This window comes from Podarcis erhardii, assembly GCF_964252035.2.
Source record: "Podarcis erhardii genome assembly, chromosome: 1".
NCBI lineage: Eukaryota > Metazoa > Chordata > Lepidosauria > Squamata > Lacertidae > Podarcis > Podarcis erhardii.
The window spans coordinates 66129434-66152715 of NC_138497.1; the positions used below are offsets into that span (position 1 = coordinate 66129434).

Sequence of the window (23282 nt, forward strand, 5' to 3'; positions counted from 1 at the left end):
AAAAGTAATTTGGATTGGTGCTTGGAACATAGATCAACAATAGCTATTACACTGGAAGAGGAGGGAGTTTTGGATCTAGCCTCAGAAATTACCCTTCCCAGAAGCTGCGAGCCAATAGCTACTGGGAAGAATCAGAAAGCACTTCAGCTGTTAATGGACAAAGAGATACTGAAAGTCACATCTTTTCTGCAGTAGGGTGAAATTAAGGCAGGGTCAGGCTTTGAACAGGAAAATAGCTAGGGGTGGAACAGTTGGGCAGACCCTTCCCCATGAAGCTTCTACAGCTATTTTTCAAAAAATACTTGGGGGAGAGGAGAATAAACAACTGAGCATCAAGTATAATTTGGGCCTTAAACTGCAATAGTGAAGACTTTACGATTATGTGCAACAAAATGAGCATATGTATAGCCAGTGCTTTTTTTCTGGGGGTACGCATACCCCTAAACATTTTGTGAATCTAAGTTTGGCCTCATTGAGGGGCAGTATTTCAATATGAGTAGGAAAATGGGAGTACCCCTAAACATTTTTTTAAAAGAAAAAAATACTGTGTATAGCTAAAAACCTAGAATTATCAGACTTCCTTGTTACACCAGACCCAGATGTGTGTGCGTTTAACAAAGCAGCTGCTTCTATACCTTGCAGGGTGGGGTTGGGTACCTTAGTCTACATGCTCCTTGGATGATCCATAATGTTGGCTTTGGCAGCACTCCCATGAAGATCAAGGCTTCTTGTTCGTATTCTGAAGACTGTTTTTCAAACACACATGCAGCCTTCATACTGTTGGGGTAAGTGTGTCTTTTTGTGTTTGGGCTTTTCTTCTGCAGGTTTAGTGGACTAGGGGAGAAGCGGAAGTGGGATGGATTTGGCTTGATGCACCTTCATAATATTGGTGAGAAAAACTGAGGAGTCAGAATCTCAGGACATTCAAATGCCTTTTTAAAAATAAACAAACTAATAATGGGAACTTCACAGTGAACAAAGCCAAATCAAATATCTCTAGCTCACTTATTAGCTGAGAATTCTACAGTAGGTAAAAGGAGAGCCTTGGATGTTATTCACACATGCATGTTCCTCACCTGATTACTTGCCACTTGCTGGCTGGTAGCAGATGTATGAACTGACACTCCTTCACACATCTATATTTGAGATGATGAAAAGTGATAGAGGTCATATTGGTAGACTTTTCTCTGGTATATGAAGTCTCTCATTCACGCACCCATTTTCGTTCTAGCAGTCACTCCATGTTCTAAGAAAATAGCAGCTATACACAATCTATGTGAAGCATGGCTGGGATCTATGCTAGTGTAGTTGTTTCTAAAACTTTGTTGGGGTCAGGACTGGCACAGTGACACACTGCTCTGAAACATTGACGACGAATGTTGTTCCTCTTTCCTTATGATCCGTACCATCAAGACCCCACACATAGGAGGTAATTGGAACTATTAGGAATGATTAAAAGAAGGGTGGATCTAAGAAAACCACACACACACTCGCTGCAAATAGCCTTTTCATTACTTATACCACTAAATCAGACTGAAGAGTCAATCTGGTTATCATGGAACGACGTCAAATGCCATTTAATGACACCTCAAAAAAGGCACATAGGTACCTTGGAAAAATTATATCACAATGCATACTTCAAGAACTCATGTTGGTGGACACCATTCTTTGAAGAATACCTAAGACAGGGCACACCTCTCTTGGATACCTAACTTAGCGCAATCCTATTCATGTCCATTAACAGATCTGTTTTGGGGAGGATGACTGCGGCTACAGGAAAGAGGGTATGTGTGTGGTTTGTGGAAGAGAATGGGACTTACCTCTAAGTAGACAGGCATATAATTGCATTGACAGACATCTTGGAAGAGGCTGTTGTCCTCCTCTTTCAGATAGGAGGGAATGTTGTTTCAAAACAGAGCCCTTATGACATACCCATGCATTACCTAAAATAAGATTTTTCTTTTCAGAATTCTTGTAGTTTATATGCAGATTTAAGCAGATTTACAGTGCAAACATATACCTAGCTACTCCGAAGCAAGCCTTATAGTATTGAATGTAGCTTACTCTCAGATAAGTGTGCATATGTTCAAACTTACCAGTAAATGTCACTGAACTCAACACAGTGTATTTATAATCTCATAATATTCTTTGACTAAGAATTCTTCAATTGGTGACAATCCAAATCAAAACATTTTTATGATTTGATTCCCAAAGTGTCAGTTTTATTCATCATAAACAAGTTCTTAAAATTATTTAACTATTGTACATTTTGAGTTGTAGCATAAATACATTTTAGCAGGTGCTTGGGATGCAAGTTAAAACCAAACCAGCCTCAATATATTAAATGCGTGCATTCTTATTAAGTCTAAAAATTTTAAGAGGGCATTTTTACCTGAATCATCAGGATATATAATCTGGAAATCATATGTTGTGTGTGTATCTATTTCTAATCCATATCTATAAATAAATATGGGGGTGGGGTGCATGTGAATATGCAAAAGCAGCTAAACATACGACTTTTAAAATGCCACTCTTGTTATGAGTTTCTCCAGAGGCCTACTGTCTTCTGACAGCAAAAGATAATGCTGGCTAATACAAATGAGTCACTGTTCCCTTGAAATAAGATGATTCAATTCCTATGTAAGAAAGGACTTGAATAATTAACTGTTGGCTTATCCTAAAAGATGCATCAGTAAACAGTAACAGAAAGCATAAGCCTCGTCATGTTTGCTCTCTTTGTTCTATATATTACCATGGGGGAAATGATACACACACACACACACACACACCAACTTCTGATGTGTGTCGTGTTACTTCTGGGGAAGTTTGTCCACCTTTGGTTCTCACCCTGAACTCAGCTATCACCTGTGGTTCCTAAAGGCTGTCAGCATGTTACAGTGGCCACACCCTGAGAACAGTTTCAGCTGGCCAGCTAAACCAGGTGAGGGTAGCTGATGAGTGAGTTAAGGACATCCCCTGCATGTGAAGCAGGCTCCAGTGGATTGAATAGGTGAGACCAATAGCAGGTCCAAAGGTCAAGAGAGCAGTTTCTAAGCGTGCAGTAGAGGCAAGTGAGGGACAGATAGGGCTTGTCAACCTGGGAAGGTAGCCCACCTAGGAGAAAGAAAACTTTGATCCTAAACGACCGCTGCCTTGCGGGATATCTTCAAGAGAAGAAAAGGCTAAAGAGTAAACCCAACACAAATCTGGAGCAGAGTCCCTAAGATGGTGGGATGATGCCTTGTATGCCTCCTTATAGCAACTCCTGCAGCCAAGCTGCTGCCAAAGATATAGCTATGCTTTTCTTTGGACCACATCAGTCAGACCAAGATGGGGGTCTTGTTGTCTAGGCAGCCCAGGACCTCCATACTCGCAGTCCAGGCTTGCACCCTGGGGAGGCCACTTCGGTGCTGCTAACACAGCAGTTTGACTTCATTCATTGTGTCTCGAGACAGATGGATGCCAACAACATACACATCCAGATAAATTGCAAGATTTTAAAAAATAATAAAGGGCATGTATGCACCATGTATGCCATATAATATATTATCCATTACTGTGGAAAAATCCAATTGGCTGTATACCTGGTCTCCACCCCCATCGTTCAGCCCGGACACTGAGATCCTCCTCTAAGGGTCTTCTGGTGGTTCCCTCACTACAAGAAACGAAGTTACAGGTAACCAGGCAGAGGGCTTCTCGGTAGTGGCTCCCGCCCTGTGGAACACCCTCCCTTCAGATGTCAAGGAGATAATGAACTACATAACTTTTTATGTTTGATATTTTACTATGTTTTATATGTGCTGTAAGCCACCCAGAGTGACTTATGGGTGGGGTATCAAGAGGAAGAGGAAGAGGAGGAGGAGGAGGAGGAGGAGGAGGAGGAGGAAGAAGAAGAAGAAGAAGTAGTTAATGCTAATAATAATAATATATTTGATGCGTATATCCATACTTTATTATGCACAATGATTCAAGTGCTGGAAATAAGGGACACTTCAGACATTATATTTTTGGGGGTGTATACCTAATGTTTTTGAAGTGCACAACAACAAATGTCCATTTGCAAACATATGTATCGTGATGCAGGTACTCTAATCAAGGAACAATGACTGGCAACCATTCCCTGTTGAGTGTATAAAGGTAAAGGTAAAGGTACCCCTGCCCGTACAGGCCAGTCGTGTCCGACTCTAGGGTTTTCACGCTCATCTCGCTCAAGAGGCCGGGAGCCGGTGCCGTCCGAAGACACTTCCGGGTCACGTGGCCAGCGTGAAGAAGCTGCAGCTGGCGAGCCAGCACCAGCGCCGCACACGGAAACGCCGTTTACCTTCCTGCTATAAAGCGCTACCTATTTATCTACTTGCACTTAGGGGTGCTTTCGAACTGCTAGGTGGGCAGGAGCTGGGACCGAACGACGGGAGCTCAACTCGCCGCGGTGATTCGAACCACCGACCTTACGATCAGCAAGTCCTAGGCACTGAGGTTTTACCCACAGCACCACCCGCGTCCAGTGTATGCTTGATGGCAAATCATGCATCTTGGTAATGTGTGAAATACATAGGTGAAATGTACACCACAGCTGTAAATTAAATATAATTGTATAAGACAATCATTCCCAATGTGAGTATTTTAATCTACAGCTCCTATTATGCCTAGCCATTGATCATGCTGGCTGAGACTGATGGGAGTTGGTGTCCAAAACATTTGGAAGGCACCACTTTGGAGCAGGCCAGTATGAAGAAATAACTTCCTAATATAGTAGTCATTTCATGTTGAGCATTTCCTGAGATTTGAACAGGAGCCGGATAATAATTACCATGCCAAACTTACTAGTTAGAAAATTTAAGTTCAGCATACTTGCAAGGAAATGGAAAACCAATATAGTGTAGTGATTAGAGTGTCTGTGGAGATCAGATCCCCACGCAGCCTCAAAGGTCACCATGTGTCCTTCAGACATTTACTCTCTCCAAATCTAATCTACCTTACAGGATTGTTGTAAGGATAAACTGAGATAGCCTAGATCTATGTACACCACCCTCAGCTGATAGGAAGAAATGTGGGATGCAGATGTGGTTAAAAATAAGAATGCACTCGGCCATGGTTAGGCTGGGATTGTGTGGTGATATGATTAAAGTTAGTGAGACTGTAATCCTTATCTGGGTGTAGCTACATTATGTTTGTCTACTCTAAAGTAGGGAAAGATAATTCACAGAAATCAATGAGACCAATTCAAGTGTGGCCTCTTAAAGGAAAACTGCTGAAAGTATCTGGGAAGAAGAGTGAACCAACTCTTTACAACATAATATGAAATTTGATACTGTTGTCAGTACAATTCCCCAGTGAGAAGGATAAATTGTGGTCAGGACCTGGACAGGTTAACTAGTGGTCATCCCTTCTGGTGGTACCTTTTATATACAAAAAGAGGTCAACACGATCGGAGAAGAAATTTGAAACCTAATACCAGCCATGAAACAAGACATCTGTTGGACTCTTATTTGTTTCTTTTTAAATGGGCTTTAATTGAAAGCTCAGTGAAAAATGCAGGTTACAGTCTTTGTGGTATCAATAGCTTATAGCAACATCTGAACCGTGATGCATCTAAATTACGTTTGTTCACTTTCTAATTTTAATTGTTTAAGAGCAATACATTATTAGATATATATTTATAGACATATATACACCACTTCAAACAATTAATCGTAAATAATAACCCCTAAACCCTGAAATAATATATTTCCTCACATTGGGCATTTATTTTTGCACATATAATTGTAAATGAGAAGACGTTCAAGTCACTTAAGAGCTATTTGTGTAGCTTAAGAGCCATATGTTAATGGAAATTCTGGACCAGCCTCTTCTTGAGTTCAACTTTAACTTTATTTTACACATTTTGCTAGCCATATAACCAGCATGGCTGCATGTTAAACAAATCCTAAACATTTACAATGATACTGACTTTACTTTGTGTGAGGATCTGTATCTCAAAGTGGAATATTTAACATTAAAAAGCTGAAATTTAAACCAGCTTCAAAATACAAAAAAAACAAACATACACTTTCTCTACATTAATGCTGCTTGTGTTAAAACAAGTTAACTTCAATGCAAGATTTTCATTTTCAGTATAGAAAAATATCAGTTCCTCTAACTTTACCAGTTTTAGAAGCAAAGCTAGTGATCTTGCAGATCGTACACACTCTCATAGTCTCTCTCTCATAGTCTCCTATGGGAAGGGAAAGTCCAATGCAACATATTGTTTGAGCTTCCTTAGAAGACTGCAAGCATACCAGCACTTCTTTCTATTGCCCTTCATCAAGGCAATAGGGGAGGAGAAAGAGAGTCTCCAATAGCAAGACGATGGGGTTGGTTAAAAACCAAGTCATTGGGGTGCAAAATATATTGTGCTCAGTGGTGGCTGGCACCTGAATATGGGAGTCAGATGACTCTCATCTTGGCTGCTTAGGAGGACAAGAAGCATCTCTCATTTAAATGTTGCTCCTGCCTAAGGCACATTCAATTACAGTGGTACCTCGGATTACATACGCTTCAGGTTACATACGCTTCAGGTTACAGACTCTGCTAACCCAGAAATATTACCTCGAGTTAAGAACTTTGCTTCAGGATGAGAACAGAAATTGTGCTCCGGTGGCACGGCAGCAGCAGGAGGCCCCATTAGCTAAAGTGGTGCTTTAGGTTAAGAACAGTTTCAGGTTAAGAACGGACCTCCGGAACGAATTAAGTACTTAATCCGAGGTACCATTGTACCAGTCTGCATAACACAGATGACTATACCACTGTATAGGGTTCTCTCCACTTGAACAGGAATCTTGAAAAACGAAGGTTCCCGATCGGACATAGAGAATCCTATTCATATATACTTTTATGCTCATCGGTTCTGTGCAGACTTTAAACTGAGCATGCACAGGTTGTGGAAGGGCATTGTGCAGTCCTGGCCTCCCCCATATACATCTATTTATTGACTTTCTGAAACCAGCCACACTGGTCCCTTTGTTTTCCCTCTCTTCGGTGTAAACTATTGTGGGAACTGCACAAGCCTATGTGAATTGTGGGGCTCTGGTGTACATCAAAGTGTGCGTCCAACCCCCAGATGAATTGTATGTGCATATAAGAAACTCCTAGAGCACCCATAACTCTGAGGAATGCAAGCAAGATATTGGAATGGTTGACACTGAAGATTCACAGAACGATATAAAATTGTCCCATTTGGGCAGTACAAAGATTACTAAAATTGACTCAATATTTGTACAGGACTGCATCAGTATTTTGAAACTTCAGTGTTTGCAGTAAGCACACAGTATACATGGAACAGACTTTCAAACATACCAATCATTTATATATGAGCATGACAAAGCACTAGCTTGCACTTGCAAATTTCAAGTAAGAAATAAAAAGTACAAAACCTTTTAAGGAAAGAACAAATATACATAGCTAAAGTCTATCGTAATATTTAAAGTATAACATAGTCAACTTGTAATTACCGTATATAATAATGTTACAAATCGATGTTGTGGAATAGGAAGGTTCAAAATTCCAAGCAGAGGCCTATACTGAACATTATCCTACAGTTTAGTTAACTTGTCTCAACCGCATTATGAAGGCATCTGAGATTTCCTAAAGATTCGACAGACAATGGTTGAAATGTTTGCAGTAGTTCATAGGGTCCATCTGGTTTGTACAGTGTGAAACATCTAAAGTGTAAGTTGAAGTTTAGTCATGTTCCTGTTGTGCATATTATGATGACGGACCAATTCATCAGACCGAGCAAATTTTTTTTGACAGCTGGGCCACCGACAACTGAAAGGCTTTTCACCTGGCAACAAAACACAGAGTTATTAAACTGTCACAGGATGATTTTTATCATCTAGGCCCATCCCTTCTTAGCATATAGAAAATGTCAATAGAAGCGTGTCCCTAACTTTTAAATATATGGTGCTCCATGAAGGTCTTTGGAGTCTAGCCTAGTGATTTCAAAGGGAGATGGATGGTGCTTTTAGCTTCTATTACTTTTCGTTTAAAAATATTAATTATGTTTCCACCATTCTCTGCCTCCAAAAAAGCTCAGAGTGCCTTATTTATGCCTCCAACAGATCTTCCAGCCAGGCAAAGCTGAGGAGTAGATCTAGTTTGCTTCAGCAGGAGAACTGCTTCATGCCCCTATATATCATACTCTGGGCAATAGCTTCTATTATTATTTTCAATGGGAAATGAACATTCAAAATCTATACAGAACTGAGACTTATGGAATGATATTCTCCTGTTGTCATGTAGTTTAAAGCAGTTATTTGTTTATGGTTCGTTTACAGATTTATATGCCCTTATGGGGAAATGCTCACAAGGGAGCTTACAGATAATTACCATTAAACAATAAAAATAACCAAATCAACAATAATCTTTAAGAAGTGCCACTCACTTTTAAACAAAGGAATGGGCAACTTCTACTCTCGGCTAAGCCAGTTTCAGCTTCCTTTTCACATTAGAAGGCAGCCTATTATTGGCCATCCCAACCCCACCAACTTTCAGCAATGAACACAATAGTGTTCTGTGTGATAGGTCCTGTGTGAGTGCCTGGAGGCGGTTGGAGGTTGGATGGCGGCTAACAGATTGAGGTTGAATCCTGACAAGACAGAAGTACTGTTTTTGGGGGACAGGAGGCGGGCAGGTGTGGAGGATTCCCTGGTCCTGAATGGGGTAACTGTGCCCCTGAAGGACCAGGTGCGCAGCCTGGGAGTCATTTTGGACTCACAGCTGTCCATGGAGGCGCAGATTAACTCTGTGTCCAGGGCAGCTGTCTACCAGCTCCACCTGGTACGCAGGCTAAGACCCTACCTCCCCGCGGACTGTCTCGCCAGAGTGGTGCATGCTCTAGTTATCTCACGCTTGGACTACTGCAATGCTCTCTACGTGGGGCTACCTTTGAAGGTGACCCGGAAACTGCAATTAATCCAGAATGCGGCAGCTAGACTGGTGACTGGGAGTGGCCGCCGGGACCACATAACACCGGTTCTGAGAGATCTGCATTGGCTCCCAGTACGTTTCCGAGCACGATTCAAAGTGTTGGTGCTGACCTTTAAAGCCCTAAACGGCCTCGGTCCTGTATACCTGAAGGAGCGTCTCCACCCCCATCGTTCAGCCCGGACACTGAGATCCAGCGCCGAGGGCCTTCTGGCGGTTCCCTCATTGCGAGAAGTGAGGCTACAGGGAACCAGACAGAGGGCCTTCTCGGTAGTGGTGCCCGCCCTGTGGAACGCCCTCCCATCGGATGTCAAAGAGATAAAGAATTACCTGACGTTCAGAAGACATCTTAAGGCAGCCCTGTTCAGGGATGTTTTTAATATGTAATGCTGTATGTTTTTAATACTGATTGGGAGCCGCCCAGAGTGGCTGGGGAAACTCAGCCAGATGGGCGGGGTATAAATAATAAATTATTATTATTATTATTAGTATGATAACACAAAAGTACTGAAGAAGCAACCGACCTCAAAAGAATAGATCAGCACAAAAGTGGCATAACTAGTACCCTCTGCGCCGCAGTTTTCAGAAGCGAACTACGTTCTATGTCAATGGTGTATTTGAACCCCATCAGAGGCAAACTTTGGTAATATGGCTCCCTAAGCGAGGACAAAACTACCACCACCACCCTCTATTTCTGATATTTCACAATAATTCCTTTTGGTTCAGTGGCTTTTTTTGGATCTTAAAGGGTACACTTATAAATATTGGTTCTTTCAAATTACTATTATTATTTAGTGCCCCCTCGCCTCAGTTCCCTGTGCAGGAAAACCGCCTGGAGCACCCTAAATCCGACACTAATCTCATGCAGCATCAAGGCCACAATTCCGATCAGCACTTTAGCACAAGGAAGTAGGGTTTAACTCTTCTTCTGGCGGCAATCCTGCGCTGCTGAAAATTGCCCCTACCTGAAGCTGCAACTTGCCTCCAGAGCTGCAGAAAATGGCAGCTTTGGGGACAAACAGAAGCTATGTATTGCGGGATATGATTTTTTACAAGAAAACGGGGCAGGGGAAAAGCTAAATCTCCTCTTCTGCTGAGCTGTGGTCCTGACAGAGATATACAAAGAGGGGGGTTGATTATTTGTAGTGGCAACACCACTCTAGACTTCTAAGGATTTTTTGTAGATGACCCATTAATGAAAGCAGCAGATAATTTTTACATTCCTTTCCAAATATGATCCTACAGTCTCCAGCTTCAGTGTAGTTCTCACTATTTTTCAAATACTTGATGTTCAGGTGAAGGCACACGAAGCTTCTTAGGATGGAGTAAGCAGGATCACTTGTTTAGTACATCTCCATATCACACCAAAAGAAAAGTGCCGATATCACCTAGAAAAGCTCTAAAACTTTCAGCATTTATTTATATTTTGCACCCTTATTTAAGTTTTACTTTTACACCATGTGATTGTGATAACTCTAACCCATGCCTCTTATGACATTCACTAATTTCCTGGAAAGACTCTCCTCCCTGAAAGAGAGGGGAGTGGTTGTGGGCGGGAGCCCGAACGCCGCTCCTAGCAGGGGGCGTTGCCCTGCCTCCAGCTCACCTGGCTGGCGCTCACGCCCCCCCCCGGTGGCCATCCAACCAGGTGCCATTGGGGGGGGCGTGTCCAGCAGCCTTTATGCTGCAGTGCCAGCCTCTCCCCAGCCTCATTTCTCTTCGTCGTCCTGTGCGAGTCACCCACCCTCCACTCCCTTTGAGTTAGGGCTTAGGTCATTGGCCTTGCTATGGACCTTAGGTTGGTCGCCCCGGTTGCCCAGGGGGGCCTGGTAGGAGTTTTTCCATTTGGCATTAGGCTTTTTGGTTTTTTCACCTACCTCGTAGCAATCGTCACAACTTTTTGTGGTATTGGTGGGTAGGTTAGGCATTGGAATAATGTGTTGTGGTGTGTCGAAGTGCTAGGTGTGGCCATCGCCTATGCCTTCAATTTCTAGGGGTATTCCATTAAAGGAATCTGGCGGTCATGTATTCCATCCAAAGCCTGCTTGGCGGGAGGTCATGGCACGACCCTCGGTGACATCAGGGGTGAGCCTATAGTTGGATTATCATCAACAGGTGATGAACCCCTGGTGAATAAACCCACTTGTTTCGCGATCCAATGCCTAAGCCAATACCTTTTCATTGCTGTAATCAATAAAGTTGTGGCCTTTTCTAGCCCATTAACCTTATATCACGTGTCCCTGTGTCTTCATTTTACTTCGCGGGGGTCGGGTCCTCGAACCACAACTACCATATGCATTTAAAACATAGCAAAATCAATTCAGGTAAAATAAATTTAAAAATATAAATGGGAAAAAAGTATACGCACTTGTTTTACCTGTATGAGTCCTGGTGTGAGTCTTCAGGTGGTCAGATCTGGAGAACTTTCTCTGACAGGTTTTACACTGGAAGGGTTTCACACCTAAATAGATAAAAGAAGTCTAGTCCCATGTTCCAATACCTTTTCAGAGGAGTGAGGGACACCAGTTGCTTATGACCTCCAAACTATGGATTTTTGCTTTGCGTTTGTTGTTTAATAGTTACCGAAATTAATCTTTCTCTTTGCACATGCCTACACATCCCAAAGGTCATTAATCAGGCTTCTCAACTTCATAACCTTTATTCAACCCTCTTTCACCAGTTAGTGCTTTCACAGTGTCTTTGTTCCTGGCAAAGCAAGTAAGGATTAACTCACTACCAGATTTGTAACTTGAAAAGTAGCAAATGAGGAACACCCTCTGGTGCTGGGGCATTATTTCATTTAAATTTGAAATTTACTTTTGTTCAATATTCTACATATTTTCCTAGCACGTTAAAAAAAAGGTCCATCAATTATGTGCTTTAACCTAGGTCATTTACTTTCTATATCCAGCAAAGGATATGCTAACCAACAAAAGAGCTAACCAACCATAAAGCTAAGCACAATATTCCATGTCCTTCATCACCAAGCCTAAAGTTTTAATATTTGTTAACAAAATGTTTGATGCCCATACAAAAAAATGTTTAATGGTGTATTTCCCCCAGCAGAAAGCACTTCCACAAACCAAGGCATTTTCTTTTCTTTTATTCACTCCCCACCTGCTTAAGTTCCCCCATCCCTTCCAAAAAGCTGCTCCTGAGGGTTTGGAGACTTCTGGGATAGTATGGAATGTGGCATGGAGTGCTGAAGTAAATTGGAGAAACTGGATGGCACACTACCCATTGAAGCAAGGGTACTTAACCTTTTTTGTCTGAGGGATACATTCATCCTTGACCAACCTGGGGAGAGGGGCACATGCCACATGTGGGCAGCAACATACCTAGACTCTCCTGCGCCCTTTACAAGGAGCTGTATCAGCACCCATTCACCCATCCCTTGCACCCTTGGTAGGAGATACATTGGTTCCTCCAAAGCCAGGAGAGACCATGGACCAGAAACTCAAAAAGTTTACTTTTTGTTGCCTTCTGCACTCCTCCAGTGATTTCCTCCATGGCCATCTCCATTGGGTTTGCTCCACCTCCCCCCACCCTCCTCCTCCACTGGTTCACCTCCCTCCCTCCACGCACTGCTTTCTGTTCTGCATCCTTCCTCCTCCCTCCCTTCCTTTTTCCTCCTCCTGCAACTCTTGCCCACTCTCTTTAGCTTTCTTCCCTCCAAGCCTTGCTGGGTGCTCCACTCACACTTCTAATAGTGCCCCCAGCCAATTGGGTTGGGGCCCCTGCAGAGATGTTGTGACGGTCCACACCAGTGACCAAATTCTTCTGCCAAGGTGCTCAGAGGAGCCTGCGTGCCTCACCTGGCCACTCAGAGTAGTGGAAGCCCTGCCCGGGGAGCATGCAGATGGGCAGGTGGGCTTCTAGTCACTCCGAGCCACTTTTTGCACCTCCCTGGGCCTGTGCCCTTGGGAGGGGCCAACCTGAGTAACCCCCAGGTACGCCCCTGCTTGTGGGTGTAAATGAAAGTTGGTGTGGCTGCCCCACACTGTCACTTGCAAATGTACAGGGCACATCCCCCTACATCTCCCTGGGGGGGATTATTGCCCCCTTCCTACTCGTCATATGATTGACTGATGACTGAGGATTGTCCACCATCAAGAATGTTGGGCTGGACAGAGAGAGTTAAACTTCGCCATCCACCACATCACTGTTTCTACTTTCTTAATTTTTCTTTTTGGCACAACACAAAATATGTGGGGTCTTTGGGGTGCCCCAAAATTTGCTTGGTGATTGCACCAAACCCCCAAATCTATGGCTAGTGATGCCTGCACTAAGCCAAAGGCACTACTGGGTACAACCCTATATATGTTAACTCCAGAGATTCCAAAATTTGGTACAGAATGTTCTGCATTAGCAAATGTTCTCATTATTTCTTAAAACAAACATAAAATGCTCAGGATTATTGCCCATTCACAGCACCATTGATTTCCATAGGTCTATCCCAAGTATGATTTGATTTTCAATCCAATCAAAGTGCTGCTACTTTCACATCATTCTGGCCAAACAAATTTGAACCATAACTTCACCTCTACTAACTCTTAAAAGAGTGTGTGTGCATGTTTACTAACTAGGAAATGGAGAGAACAGAAGGGGGGTCCTTACTTTTTCTAACTGATGAGATGAGAAAGAGTGAGAAGGCAGCTTCAGTGTAGCTATGTTAAGAGCACTGCACCAGCTATGTTAAGAGTACTGCACCAGATGTTCTGTTTTGTGCTGAAGGTTGTTCCTGACAGTGTACTGCTCTGAGCAGCTGAAAATGGTGCCAAATGGAAATTGCTCCTAGAACCAGCCTTTGAAATTGAGGGCTTCAGGGCAGCTGAAAGTTAACAATGTACAGTGCCATGAAAAGTGCATCTTGCACAAAATTCACTTCTGATGGCCACAGTAAGCGCACCCAGTGTCAGGTGATTGGCAGCTGGATGTTTGGGCTGACAAATGCCACCTCATGAACCAAACTAGCCTGTTGGATCAAATTAGACTGGCAGCTCAGAGATTCCTACTTTCTTCAAAAATACGCCCCAGCATTTTAAATTGGGCTCGGGTGGAAATAGGCAACCAATACTGGTCATCCAAAAGAGGTGTAATATAAATTGCTCTGGCTGTACCCATTAAAAACCTAGTAGTCATGTTTTGCACTAAATGAAGTGTTTAATGCAGCACAGTAGTCCAGCTTGGAGGTTACCAGAGCACAGATCACTGTGGCTAGGCTATCTCTGTACAGGAACAGTCACAGCTGAAGAAGCAGCCATCTCTGATGAAAGGTCTCTCTGACTATTGCATAGCTTTCATGTGACCTACTGCAGTGTTTCCCAACCTTGTGCCTCCAGCTGTTTTTGAACTACAACTCCCATCATCCCTGACTAGCAAGACCAGTGGCAAGGGATGATGGGAATTGTAGTCCAAAAACAGCTGGAGGCACAAGGTTGGGAAACACTGACCTACTGCACAAAGGCACGAGTCACACCCACTGAGCCACCCACTTTTGTGCCTGGCGATCCCCACCACTGGCATGTGTCCCCCAGAAGATTGCCTGTCAGGAAGCATGATCCTTGATCTGATGAAGTTTCCCCGTCCCTGTTGTCAAGAAAACCAAGAAAGCAAAATAGCAATATTATCTGCTGCTTTGTTTGAAAAACTGAGACACAGACAAGAGGCTTTTCACAACTGATTTAACAATTCCAGAATAAAGACATCAAAATCACCAGGCATTAAGTTTGCATTAATAATATATTATAAATTATGCATGTAAATAAAATGTATAAATGCAGGTAATAGCTCTCCAAATAACAATGTTTCTACTTAGTGAAGTTTGCATAAGCCCTTTCACAGGGTTATTCATCAGGATCACCTGTATCAATGGACAACATTATTTGTTCTTTGCATTGACTCCTCTTAAAAGCAATTGGATTCTCCTGCATCTAAGAATATGCACCAAAAGCACAAATCTTTTTGCTTCTCCCCAAAACAGAAGTGATAGTGTTGCTAGCCATGCTACAATTTTAATGATACATGAAAATATCCACTGCCTATGTTCAATAACTGCTTTTTTGCCGTTTAAATTTGAATGTATCCAAACAATTGATGACACATGAGCCCATAATCCTGAATTACAGGGGCAAGGAGGAAAGAAAGGAATTAGAATTCAATTTTTCATACTCTATGTTATAGAAACTGCAAGCTGCTACAAATTTCAAAAGCCAAGGCATGCAACAAACCTGTATGTCGTCTTTGGTGTCGTTTGAGTTGATCTGAACGAGAAAATCTTCGTTCACAGTCCTTAAAGTCACACTGATACGGTTTTTCACCTTAGGGAGAAAAAGTTTCATTTGAAAAAGGTGAATTAAGTTGGAAAATAATAGCCCATACAAACACACTAGAACAATTTTCAATCACTTACACATTTAAAGCAGGTGAATATACCTGTGTTGTAGCAGGAGTGCTTTATATAAGTCATTTTCAAGGAAAATCTCTGCATGGGAAGAATTGGGTATGCAGTCACATTTGAATTGTGGCAAAGCAGTTTATTTTGCTACCAGTATATGGATATGACAACTTATGTATACTGCAGTTACCCCATCTGTGTACTTAATGCAAAGTAAGTTAAAATTCCTTTAGGAACGATAATCCTGAAACAGATTTTTGTCGGATTCTGTCGGTTTTCTGCCATCAGAAATAGTTTAAAAGCTGTTCTGACAACCTTGTAGATTTAAAGTACCAAGGGTGGAATTTTCCATACCAACCCCAGCAGCAGAAGACTTGCACGAGGACTTTCAATTGCATAATGGGGCTTTCAGTGGGCTGGATCCAAGCGAAGCATGAATGAAGGTCCACTGAATGGTGGGGAGAAGGTGACTTCTTCCAGTTCACCTTTTTGCCTGAAGTAGCCCTTTGAGCCCCCTTAAATCTGCTCAGAGGAAGAGGGAACCTTCCAAATGAGAGTGAGAGGTGTTACTGGAGACAGCTGTGTAAGGGGGAATCACATTGAACAGGAGCTTCTGTGGATTCATAGCCCATTCCATGACCAGGACTCTTGTTGCTTCTTAATTGCATCTTATGTTTTGAGAATATTCAGTCACTGTCTACCAAAGTCACAGCTGGGCCCATGCTTTGTTTTGATTTTGGTTTATTTTATTTTTTATTTTGAAGAAGGTCAACATGTACTGGAAGTGATTAATAATTCAAGATCACAAGTGGCAATTTACCAAAAATAACTAAGGATAAAGTTACATAAATAATATGCTTATTTTCTTCCAACATTAATAGATTGTGAGACCATAACATTTGTTGGAAGAAAGGCCATGCCTTCATCTTGCCCCAAAATTGTCCTATCTGTGATTTTGATTTTGTTCTCTAGATCTAGTAAAATATGTCAACTTTGCCATAAGGGCATCCTTCCAAATTATTCTATGGATGCTTCATTGCTCAATCTCCATTTCTCAGCATAAAGAATTGTAGCTGAGACTGGCAAGTAAGAAACCATGTCTAATAGAACCTTCCAAATGATTTAGCAATTTAAAAAAAAAATACTGGGGTTCGATTCATATGAGATTTTAGTAGGGCTTTCTATAGATGCCAAATAAACATCCAGAGTGGTGGCAGTCTTTGTTCTGACCCTTTGCAGGCAAGAGGCTTAGGCAATAACTCTATACATGCCTCATTCTGTCACAATAAGTCATTTCATACCAGTTTTCAATCTAGAGACAGAAATGCCATGTGCATATACTTGTAATGTCCCAACTTTTCAATATTTTGATGACCAAGGAAGGAAAACAGCATACAAAAAAATATTACATTTAAAGCAAAACAGGCAAATGTGTATTGGTAAGATATTTATAGTCAATGGTCAATTCAGATGTTCAGAAACAGATGAATGCATATGAACCTGTCTTATACTGAGTCAGAACATGGGTGCATCTAGCACAGTTTATTCATTTTGTTGCTTTTATATCCCATCCATCCTCCCAAAGGAGTCCAGGGGAGCAAACACCTCTGTGATTATTATTATTATTTTAAAAAAGAAGATTAAAAATAAAATGAAAACATATTATACTCATTTTTAAAAGGAAGAAAAAATCTTTAAAAAAAATAAAGCACAATAAAACATATGAATCAGATTTAAGAGCAGGTGTAACACAATCTTGTGTCTGGATTGGCTTACCAAAGCTGACATTTTCAGCAGGCATCTAAAAGGGTAGTGATGGTGACTGCCTAATATCAATAGGCAGGGAGTTCCAACGTTCAGGTGCTGCCACCCTAAAGGACTAGCTTGTTACAAATGCAAAGCAGACTTCCTCTGAGTGACAGTGAGTTTCAGGCTGGGTTCCCCTGCATCCCTTTCATCTTCTAGAGATGCTAGTGATTTGGCTTGGAACCTTGTTCATGCAAAGCATATGCTCTGACCACACAGCTAAGAATCCTGCATAGTGCCATGCATTTCTATATTTCTTCAGGACCAATAAACACTGAATCAGTTCTAGTTTATTCAAGATGTTATATGATTCTTTTGTAAACTAGGTTTATTCCTATTAAAAAGAGTTATTTTTGCTAGCATGCCATAAAGCAACTGCTTTGAAACATCGTTATGTCTTTTCCAAATGACAAGCGACATCACCCATATTAACTGCTCTTTCACATTTACACTGAAAGCAAGGAGTTCAATATCTAAACGTTTCTGTTGGATATCTGTTAGAGAATCTTTATAGCTTCCTGTGGAAGTCACCCAAAGGAGTTTACTGGCTTTTAAAACCCAAAATGGGTTGTTTCCACGTCCATTCAGATTAATTTATTTATTCAAAAAGTTATATTTGTCACATCTGTTTAAAACGGTTCCTTTTAAATCTGGCCACAAGGTCTCCCGTAGGAATTGTTGGGCCTTAAAACTGATTGTGAGGAAGGCTGAAGCCTTGGCAGGTTTAAGGCAGAGAATGCTGGTGGAACACAATGCACTGAGCAGATTGTAGTCTCCAAAGTTCAGTGCAAATGCAGTTCTAAAGCATGAGCATTTGAGCAGCATGAAGTGATACATTTCACACTGCTTCCACATTGCAAACAAAGGTCTTCTGTTATTATCAGGCTTACTGGAACTGTTATATCTTTCTCAAGTTAAGCTACAGCAACCATCTGCTACAGACCTCTGCTGTCATTCATCTATGTGTGGGAATGTTTTCAAACAGAATATGTCATTTACCCTTTTCAGAATCATACTTATCTTCACATGTCTCTGCATTTCCGAATAGAAACTTTTGTCATTGTAGGAAATCACATTAGATTTTGATGTAAAACATGCATGAAGCCACTTATGTAACCAAGAAAGTTTCAATAACCCAGGGACCTCATCACACTTCATGAGTTGTATCCAGCTAGGCCATACTCAATGTAGATCCATTATGCTCAATCCATTAAAATCAACTGACCTCCACTAGTTTCAGTGGATCTACTCTTGAGCAATGCTTTTTCTGGGGGTATGCAGGGGTACACATACCCCTAAACATTTTGTGAATCTTTGTACTTTTGCCCATTTACTGTATTTATTTTTGAACTATAAAATGGTGTTTTTCTTGAGAAAAAATGAGAGTATCCCTAAATATTTTTATAGGGGAAAAAGCACTGTTCTTAAATATGACTTAGTCAGATGCAACCCTATACACCTAAGATGTTTCAAGTTTACACCCATAAATAAAAACATGGGTGTCATACAGTTCCCTTGTCAGGAATTATATGCTCAATAGCAAACCATTTACAACGTGTGAATGGCTTTTGGCATTGTTACAAATCTTATAGCTTCTGTGTGTTCTTCTTGAGCTATCACTACTATTATCTGCTATTTATTCAGTGTAAGAAGTATGCTAGATCCCAAGCACTTTGTTGAATGATAACATGGGGCATCTTGTTATGCTTCCGATGCAATTTGTGTCCTGAAATAAGGCTTAAGAACTTAGGACAGTGTCATGGGAGTTGCCCTGTGGTGTCCTGCCAGGTTACATATTGTGCCCCATGCTTTGTAACACCTATATGAAGCCCCTGGGAGCTGTCATTAGGACATTTTGAGTGAAGTGTCATTATGCAGAAATGACGGGGGCCTTTTGCTTGCAGAGTATGTTCTCTGCCACTGGGCTACTGCCCTCCTCCCTATAATTAGCTACCTATGAATTTCTAGTAAACATCAGGATTGATTCAGACACATGCTGAGATATGAGATGCCAGAAGCACAATGCTAAATTCCGGACACTTTCCAACACGGACTGGGCTCATAGAAAGCACCTGTTCAGCAGCACAGCAGCAACATCTGACCTACTGAAAGCCATAGATTATGGGTGACCACCGCATATCTATCCATAGTGCAGACTGCTGCTACTGTGCATTCATGCTTGGGTGCACAAATTATTCTCATAGCATGGTAAATTTAATGTGCTGAATATCATTACCACTGAAAATGTAAGCAACAGAAACTTGTGGAAAGTCACTCAATGGGGAATACCTGATAAACCAGCTATGAAACATTTACAGGAAGAAAGACCATGTGTATTTATTTTCCAAAGAGCTTTGTGGTTATGTAGAAAACCCCATTCATGATACTTTTTTTATACACTAGCTATCTATAAATTTAAACTGGCCTCAAGATTACACTCGGTGCATACATTCCAGGAAATAGCAGATATTCCCCAGAGAGCTGTCTCCCACTCGTTTCTCCTCAAGGCTAAACCACTTCATTCTATTCTGTTGAGGCAGCAGACTGATAAGGGCCCAGAAAAGTGAGGTTTGAGGGACATCCCCATACTGATCACCAGTAAACTCCTTTCCTGCCCCTTTTGCCTTTGGTAATTAGGAAAATACATGGAAGGTTCATCTTCACAGCTATCTTCCCACTGTCTGGTCCCAAATCTAAGGTGCAAAAGACTTGGGGCCAGATTCTGCTAAAGAATTGTGCTAGTGGGAAGCAGGGCAATGAGTTTCACCGGCACGATGGAGATTTCCCCTCTTCTCCTCTCCACTCCCATCAGGTCTGGAGAGTCAGGAGAACCTCCAGAACAGCTCACAGGGAGAGAAGAGCAGGGGTCATTCAGTCTAGCAAGCAGAAATGCTTGCATTGATGGAACAATTGTATTAGCTCAGTGTTGAATTCCACCCATTTGCCTGATTGGAAAAGAGTTATGAAGCACAATTGCATCTTCAAGAATGTTTTTCTTATAGGAGGAGAGGGAGAAACCAGTCATACCAAGGAGATGCTGTCTGTTATGTGTAATCAGTGTGTAATTATGGGAATGCTGATCTTTAGCTTAGCTTGGTATGTGCATGCGTGCTTGCAGCAAGCTCAGCAACTTGCATCAGTGCAGCATAGGGTGACCAGAAAAGGAAGGTGTGTCTCCTGCACAATTAATAGGTAAAGGGACCCCTGACCATTAGCTCCAGTCGTGACTGACTCTGGGGTTGCGGCGCTCATCTCGCTTTATTGGCCAAGGGAGCCGGCGTACAGCATGACTAAGCCACTTCTGGCGAACCAGAGCAGCGCACGGAAACACCATTTACCTTCCCGCCGGAGCGGTACCTATTTATCTACTTGCACTTTGACATGTTTTCGAACTGCTAGGTTGGCAGGAGCACGGACCAAGCAACGGGAGCTCACCCCGTCACAGCGATTTGAACCACGACCTTCTGATCGGCAAGTCCTAGGCTCTGTGGTTTAACCCACAGCGCCACCCGCATCCCATTTAATACCTGTGTATAAAATGGCTTTTCAGCAGGTGTAGGCTGTCATTCAAGCTACCATGTAGCCATCCTAATGTATAGCCGGAGCTGAAAAGTTGGCATGAAGTTTACAGAAGGGTTTATATGTGCTGATATGTACTTTTTCTCTCATAGTATAATACCTCATAACTGGTATAGTTCTCCAAGTTCATGAATATATCCATGGGCCTTGAAAAACATTATTGTTCTGAAGAGAAATGGGGTACTGGATGAGGTTGGAAAGACTGCACACCCAGAGAGTGCGTGGTCACAGAGAACAACTTCATAAGCTAACTCTAAAGGCAATCCTTTAATTGGAAGAGACCAGTCTACAGTGATGGTGGGAACAAAATGGCCTGGTCAGGAAAGAATGTGTAATAAGAACCAAAAGACCTAGTATGAACTGGGGTGAGCTGCTCCAGGTCATCAGGTTTGTGACAGTGACTTATGCCAATGTTCTGAAGAAGAGACGGTTGTTTAATTTACACACTCTGTATCCTTCCCTGGAGAAGGAGCCGTGACTTTCCAAACAAAATCTTTAATATAAATTTGTTAAAGTAATGACATTTTGCTTTTCAAAACTAGAAAAACTGTTGCAAGAACTGTGCCTGTTATACGGTTGTTTGTTCTGTGCAAAACATTTTTACAGTTTTGCTGAGAAGATAACTCTGATGGGTACAAAGTAGTGCACTTCACTGATTAAAAAACTAAGAGTGGTACTCTACTAATGAGTCACATCAGTGCATAAGGACTTCTGTTTGTGCAATAGGGCTTCCCCCCTTCATCTGGGGGGTGGGATCAGGCGAATCCCTGGAACAGTGCACAGGGGAAGGAGGTGGGGAGTCATTTTGGCTAGAAAGCGCAAAATTGCATTCCTTCCAGATTCCCAAACCGTACACCAATTTCCAGAAAACCTTCAAAAACACAAATCATAGTTGCTGGGTCATGTTAATGGTGATTGAAAGCTCCATGAAATCTTACCACTTAATCCAGTGCATTGTTTATATTGCTTTCCCCCTGTTGTATTTCTCAGCTTCCTAATGCTCCAAATCAACCAGATGCCTTTTATTATTATATGTTTCAGTTAATGGTATTGTTAATAACCAGCAAAGCACTCAATAAGCAGTTAAAGGGCACATGAGAAGTCAGCAAAAGCTGTGTTGAAACATTAAGAAATGCTGATATGAATTCCAAATTTTTCTACCCGAGCTCTGCATGTTTTCTAATCCAACTGTGGGTAACACTATCTGAGTGAGCAGTCTGCAGGAAATGTAATGAGCCAGTCATGTATAAATATCTAGGTGATGAGAAAGAGGAATCTTATGGAGCACATCCAGCCCCCCCCCCCCCCCGTGTGTGTGTGTGTGTGTGTGTGTATTATCAAGCACAATTCACTGGAAAAACATCACATACAAATCATTAATTTGGAATGATATAGAGAAGCATTTTGTTCCTTAAAAAAAAACCCTTCAAGACTTGTGAGGCCGTGCCTGACAAATAAGGTACTTATTCAGTTGTGCTGTATGTGCAAAGCAACCACACACACAAACACTGCATCCCTATTACAGGTGACCAGTGAAGGACTATCTTGCTCTTTTTAGCCCAAGGATCCTAAAATGCCCCATGTTGGAGGGATTATGAACACAGCATGGTCATGTATTCCACTGTCGGAAGGAGTCTTCTACTTGAAGGGTCCACTCCAAGTCTTAATTAAAAACCATAGTAGTTCCTTGAAGTTCCCCATCAGCAGTAAGAAGGCCCAAAGGTCACCTAGTCATAGTGTTTCCCATTATATATATTGTATTTCTATTTAAATCATATGAATTTGTATATAAATTTGCATACCTATAAACCTATGCGAATTTTATGCAAATCAGCACTTGCTTTTGCTGTTGGTATGTAAATAGCCATTTTATATGAATGGGTTCAATTCCCAGTACAGTGGTGCCTCAAGTTACATACGCTTCAGGTTACATACGCTTCAGGTTACAGACTCCGCTAACCCAGAAATAGTGCTTCAGGTTAAGAACTTTGCTTCAGCGGTGCGGCGGCAGCAGGAGGCCCTATTAGCTAAAGTGGTGCTTCAGGTTAAGAACAGTTTCAGGTTAAGTACGGACTTCCAGAACGAATTAAGTACTTAACCCGAGGTACCACTGTACAGTAAACACCAAAGCACAGAATCAGACTTCTAACTAGGGACACTTTTGCAATCCATTAAAATACTTACCTGTGTGCTTTCTTCCATGCATCTGCAGATGAGACAGTTTGAAATATCGTTTATTGCAGCCAGGGTATTCACACATGAAAGGTCTTTTCTCATTTGTGTCACCTGCTGATCTAACAATCATAGGAGCTACTCCAGGTACTCGTCTCACATCCTATAATGACATTAAGAATTTGGATTATTATATGACCAGTTTTCAGAATTGGAAGCAGTGCATGCAATAACTGCTCCAATTATACTACCTTAAACTCAAAACATATCAATTGTAATTAATATTTATTTAATTTGTTTATTAATCTTTTTTCCCCTTCCTGTAAAACAAGCTTTAACATATTACTGCTTAGCAAAAATGAAA

General features: G+C 41.7%; 1 protein-coding gene across 4 annotated transcripts in view; it reads right to left on the reverse strand.

Moving 5' to 3' along the window:
* Positions 1-6971: 6971 nt before the first annotated feature.
* WT1 (WT1 transcription factor) overlaps positions 6972-23282 on the reverse strand; it is a 51492-nt gene continuing 35181 nt past the window's right edge. For 3 of the 4 annotated variants that reach the window (XM_081835628.1, XM_081835627.1, XM_081835625.1), the window contains 4 exons: positions 22931-23081; positions 15195-15284; positions 11333-11425; positions 6972-7822 (listed from right to left, as the gene is read on the reverse strand). In XM_081835628.1, coding sequence (XP_081691754.1) covers positions 7701-7822; positions 11333-11425; positions 15195-15284; positions 22931-23081 — 456 coding nt within the window. In that variant the 3' untranslated portion in view covers positions 6972-7700. The remainder of the gene's footprint in view (positions 7823-11332; positions 11426-15194; positions 15285-22930; positions 23082-23282) is intronic. The other variant, XM_081835626.1, reaches the window with a different exon arrangement.